The following is a 5,485-nucleotide window of genomic DNA, read 5'->3' as shown; positions in this document are numbered from 1 at the left end:
ACGGGCGCTAGGCACGGAGGCTTCAGTAGTTGTGGCTCGCAGGCTCGATAGTCGTGGCTCACGGGCTCTAGAGCGCAGGTTCCGTAGTTGTGGCACACCGGCTTAGTTGCTCCGTGACATGTGGGATCTTCCCGGACCAGGGCTCGAACCCTTGTCCCCTGCATTGGCAGGTGGCTTCTTAACCACTGCGCCATCAGGGAAGCCCCTGGAGTATATTCTTGACAGAAGAAAATTTCCGTTTTGACTAAGCATTGATGAGAACTGAATCTTTGACTTATCTTTCACATGCCTGATGATTGAAATAATTTTCCACAGATTAGCTTCTGGTTTTGTACTTTTCAGTTCTTTTTTTCTTCTTCAAACGCACATGCTTTGAGAGCTGTGAAGTGCAAGACATGGCTATATTGTAAGGTGGTTTTTGTCCTTATGCTTCTGTGTCTTGTGCTAGGTCAAGTCAGTAGAGTAGTCAGTATGAGTACTGGAAGTTATTCCTGTAATGCGATAGTATATAGTCAATTACATACGGCGGTGTCTGAAAATCACATAATAGCCTCACTTAAGACATCTCCTTAGGGCTTCCCTGGTGGCGCAGTGGTTGAGAGTCCACCTGCCGACGCAGGGGACACAGGATCGTGTCCCGGTCTGGGAAGATCCCACATGCCGCGGAGCGGCTAGGCCCGTGAGCCATGGCCGCTGAGCCTGTGCGTCCAGAGCCTGTGCTCCACAACGGGAGAGGCCACAACAGTGAGAGGCCCGCGTACCACAGAATAAAGAAAATCTCCTTAGCCAAATTTCAAGAAAGCCTGTGGCCATTCCAGTATGATCCAACATAGCGGAATATGATAGAAGGAAAATTGGCAAAGAAAGAGATGCTGGTCTTACCTGATGGAAGTTAAAATATCTCACTTTTGACAATTTTGCAAAAACTTATAATTCCATGAACTAATTTCTAGGGTTCTTCATAGGACCTAAAAAGGAACCCATAGAGTTGTGGAACAACAATAGAAGCTGCTGTGATAAGAAGCCCAGGCACCGCAACAAAGAGTAGCCCCCGCTCGCCACAACTAGAGAAAGTCTGCACGCAGCATTGAAGACCCAACGCAGCCAAAATAAAAATAAATAAATAAAGATAAATTTAATTTTAAAAAAGTAATACTCAGGTTTGAGGCATGAGAAGTATGATGAGGAGAAATTAGCTAATCCTTTCAGAACTTTTAAAATATCAAACTCAGTCTCTAAGATTTTAGCATTATGTACAACATTGGTTACTTATTAGTGGTTTGGGAAGGCCAATTTAAGATTTTCTGATCTTACTGTATTGAAATTCACGGCCCTAATGTTTTCCACATTGACTATATGAATGATGAAGTAAAGTCAATCATGTATTTCCTTTCCAACTGGACAGAAAACAAAATTTTAAAAAGTGTTTGGACTACTGACTTTTGATTTCTTCTAAGGCAAGTGTATAGGTAATTTTTATTCCCTGATTAGGAGAAAAATGGTGGAAGAGGGCAGGGTTAAGAATTAAGATTTCAAGAGCGTGAGAGGTAGATGGCCAACCAGAGTTCCTAAGTTTCAGTGCGTGTAACTGTTGCCGCCGCTTAAGCCTGCCAAAGCAGTGGTATGGCTGCTGCCCTCGTATTTGCTACCTCTAGAAACGTTCTTGCCAGTAGTGGCAGCAGCGGGACTCAATTACCCCCTTTCCTCACTCTCTCCAGAAGCTCCAGATGGCGTCTTCTGTGGGCAACGTGGCCGACAGCACAGAACCAACGAAACGTATGCTTTCCTTCCAAGGGTTAGCTGAGTTGGTACATCGAGAGTATCAGGCAGGAGATTTTGAGGCAGCTGAGAGACACTGCATGCAGCTGTGGAGACAAGAGCCAGACAATACTGGAGTACTTTTATTACTTTCATCTCTACACTTCCAGTGTCGAAGGCTGGACAGATCTGCCCACTTTAGTACTCTGGCAGTTAAACAGAACCCTCTTCTGGCAGAAGCCTATTCGAATTTGGGGAATGTGTACAAGGAAAGAGGGCAGTTGCAGGAGGCAATTGAGCATTACCGGCAGGCATTGCATCTCAAACCAGATTTCATCGATGGTTATATTAACCTGGCAGCCGCTTTGGTAGCAGCAGGCGACATGGAAGGGGCAGTACAAGCTTACGTCTCTGCTCTTCAGTGCAATCCTGATTTGTACTGTGTTCGCAGTGACCTGGGGAACCTGCTCAAAGCCCTGGGTCGCTTGGAAGGAGCCAAGGCATGTTATTTGAAAGCAATGGAGACGCAACCGAACTTTGCAGTAGCTTGGAGTAATCTTGGCTGTGTTTTCAATGCACAAGGGGAGATTTGGCTTGCCATTCATCACTTTGAAAAGGCTGTCACGCTTGACCCCAATTTTCTGGATGCTTATATCAATTTAGGAAATGTCTTGAAAGAGGCACGGATTTTTGACAGAGCTGTGGCAGCTTACCTTTGTGCCCTAAGCTTGAGCCCAAATCATGCAGTGGTACATGCCAACCTGGCTTGTGTATACTATGAGCAAGGCCTGATGGATCTGGCAGTAGACACCTACAGGCGAGCTATTGAATTGCAACCACATTTCCCTGATGCTTACTGCAACCTAGCCAACGCTCTGGAAGAGAAGGGCAGTGTTGCCGAAGCAGAAGAGTGTTATAATACAGCTCTGCGGCTGTGTCCCACCCATGCAGACTCTCTGAATAACCTAGCCAATATCAAAGGAGACCAGGGAAACTTTGAAGAGGCAGTTCGCTTGTATTGTAAAGCATTAGAAGTCTTCCCAGAGTTTGCTGTTGCCCATTCAAATTTAGCAAGTGTATTGCAGCAGCAGGGAAAACTGCAGGAAGCTCTGATGCATTATAAGGAGGCTGTTCGAATCAGTCCTACCTTTGCTGATGCCTACTGTAACATGGGAGACACTCTAAAGGAGATGCAGGATGTTCAGGGAGCCTTGCAGTGTTATACTCGTGCCATTCAGATTAACCCTGCACTTGCGGATGCCCACAGCAATCTGGCTTCCATTCACAAGTATTCAGGGAATATTCCAGAAGCAATTGCTTCTTATCGCACTGCTCTGAAGCTTGAACCTGATTTTCCTGACGCTTATTGTGATTTGGCTCATTGCCTGCAGATTGTCTGTGATTGGACAGACTATGATGAGCGAATGAAGAAGTTGGTCAGCATTGTGGCTGACCAGCTGGAGAAGAATAGGTTGCCTTCTGTGCAGCCTCATCATAGTATGCTCTATCCTCTTTCTCATGGCTTCAGGAAGGCTATTGCTGAGAGCCATGGGAACCTCTGCTTGGATGAGATCAGTGTCCTTCATAAACCACCGTACGAACATCCAAAAGACTTGAAGCTCAGTGATGGTCGACTGCGTGTAGGATACGTGAGTTCTGACTTTGGGAATCATCCTACTTCTCATCTTATGCAGTCTATTCCAGGCATGCACAATCCTGATAAATTTGAGGTATTCTGTTATGCCCTGAGCCCAGATGATGGCACAAACTTCCGAGCGAAGGTGATGGCAGAAGCCCATCATTTCATTGATCTTTCTCAGATTCCATGCAATGGGAAAGCAGCTGATCGCATCCATCAAGACGGTATACACATCCTTGTAAATATGAATGGTTATACCAGGGGTGCTCGAAATGAACTCTTTGCTCTCAGGCCAGCTCCTATTCAGGCAATGTGGCTGGGCTACCCTGGGACCAGTGGCGTGCTTTTCATGGATTATATCATCACTGATCAGGAAACTTCACCTGCTGAAGTTGCTGAGCAGTATTCTGAGAAACTGGCTTATATGCCCCATACTTTCTTTATTGGTGATCATGCTAATATGTTCCCTCACCTGAAGAAGAAGGCAGTCATCGATTTTAAGTCCAATGGGCACATTTATGACAATCGGGTTGTGCTGAATGGCATCGACCTCAAAGCATTTCTTGATAGTCTCCCAGATGTGCAGATTGTCAAGATGAAATGTCCTGATGGAGGAGACAACGCAGACAGCAGTAATACGGCTCTTAATATGCCTGTCATTCCTATGAATACTATTGCAGAGGCAGTTATTGAAATGATTAACAGAGGACAAATTCAGATAACAATTAATGGATTCAGTCTTAGCAATGGACTGGCAACTACCCAGATCAACATTAAGGCTGCCACTGGAGAGGAGGTTCCCCGTACCATTATTGTAACCACACGTTCTCAGTACGGGTTACCGGAAGATGCCATTGTGTACTGTAACTTCAATCAGTTATATAAAATTGACCCATCTACTTTGCAGATGTGGGCAAATATTCTGAAGCGTGTTCCCAATAGTGTGCTGTGGCTGTTGCGTTTTCCAGCAGTAGGAGAACCTAATATTCAACAGTATGCACAAAATATGGGCCTTCCCCAGAACCGTATCATTTTTTCACCTGTTGCTCCTAAAGAGGAACATGTTCGGAGAGGCCAGCTGGCTGATGTCTGCTTGGACACTCCACTCTGTAATGGACACACCACAGGGATGGATGTCCTTTGGTCAGGGACACCCGTGGTGACTATGCCAGGAGAGACTCTTGCTTCCCGAGTTGCAGCTTCCCAGCTCACTTGTTTAGGCTGTCTTGAGCTTATTGCTCAAAATAGACAAGAATATGAAGACATAGCTGTGAAACTGGGAACTGATCTAGAATACCTGAAGAAAATTCGTGGCAAAGTCTGGAAGCAGAGAACATCTAGCCCTCTGTTCAACACCAAACAATACACAGTGGACCTAGAGCGGCTCTATCTACAGATGTGGGAGCATTACGCAGCTGGCAACAAACCTGATCACATGATTAAGCCTGTTGAAGTCACTGAGTCGGCCTAAATAATGACTGTGTGCACAGGAGAATTACCCTGTACCTGAGCCTCAACCTTCTGGGGGAAAGGGAACTACTTTTTCCTTATCTGTACAATACCATGCTGCAGATGGGTGACAGACAATGATAAGAAATAGCACAGCCAGACTTGCTTCCTGCATGATCATGATCACGATAGGGAGAGACACAAGAGATGGGAAACTGCTGTTCCACAAGGAGTCTCCATAGAATTTTGCAGCAGCCAGGTGTCTGGAAGGTCTGGAAGGTAAGTCTGGAAGGTCTGATCTCCCTTGGTCTTCCATGGGATGGATGGTTAGTGTGGAAGGGAGATAGAGATTGCCCAGCCGTTTTGTGATTATCATGGATTGATTGAGTCTTCTGAATTAATATTTTTCTTTATATTTTGGGTATTGGAGCTTTTAAAAATGTTTGGTTTCAGGTATTTGTATTCATGTGAAGTGTGTACGATTCTCTTGAGATAAGCTTTTAAGCTAAAATATTCCTTGTTTTAGTTTCTGAACTCGACAGATAAATGGGGACTTTGCTGGTATAGTCTTTTTATAGGTTTTGTAAACCACTTGAGCCTATATCAGTCATTTTAGTGTCTGACATAATGTTCGGAACT

The 5,485-nt window shown here is 45.0% G+C and overlaps 1 protein-coding gene across 1 annotated transcript; it reads left to right on the top strand.

Moving 5' to 3' along the window:
• Positions 1 to 1,727: 1,727 nt before the first annotated feature.
• Positions 1,728 to 5,268, top strand: LOC132514359 (UDP-N-acetylglucosamine--peptide N-acetylglucosaminyltransferase 110 kDa subunit-like). Its single transcript, XM_060138977.1, has one exon. It carries the CDS (start codon positions 1,728 to 1,730, stop codon positions 4,866 to 4,868), a length of 3,141 nt encoding a protein of 1,046 aa, XP_059994960.1. The 3' UTR covers positions 4,869 to 5,268.
• Positions 5,269 to 5,485: the final 217 nt, after the last annotated feature.

Source organism: Lagenorhynchus albirostris, unplaced genomic scaffold (assembly GCF_949774975.1).
Source record: "Lagenorhynchus albirostris unplaced genomic scaffold, mLagAlb1.1 scaffold_350, whole genome shotgun sequence".
Lineage (NCBI taxonomy): Eukaryota > Metazoa > Chordata > Mammalia > Artiodactyla > Delphinidae > Lagenorhynchus > Lagenorhynchus albirostris.
Note: the sequence above shows the minus strand (reverse complement) of the source record. Positions and strands in the feature narration are given on the sequence as shown.

Excerpts from the sequence above, each read along its gene's own strand:
- LOC132514359 (XM_060138977.1), top strand. The coding sequence starts at position 1,728 with ATGGCGTCTTCTGTGGGCAACGTGGCCGACAGCACAGAACCAACGAAA.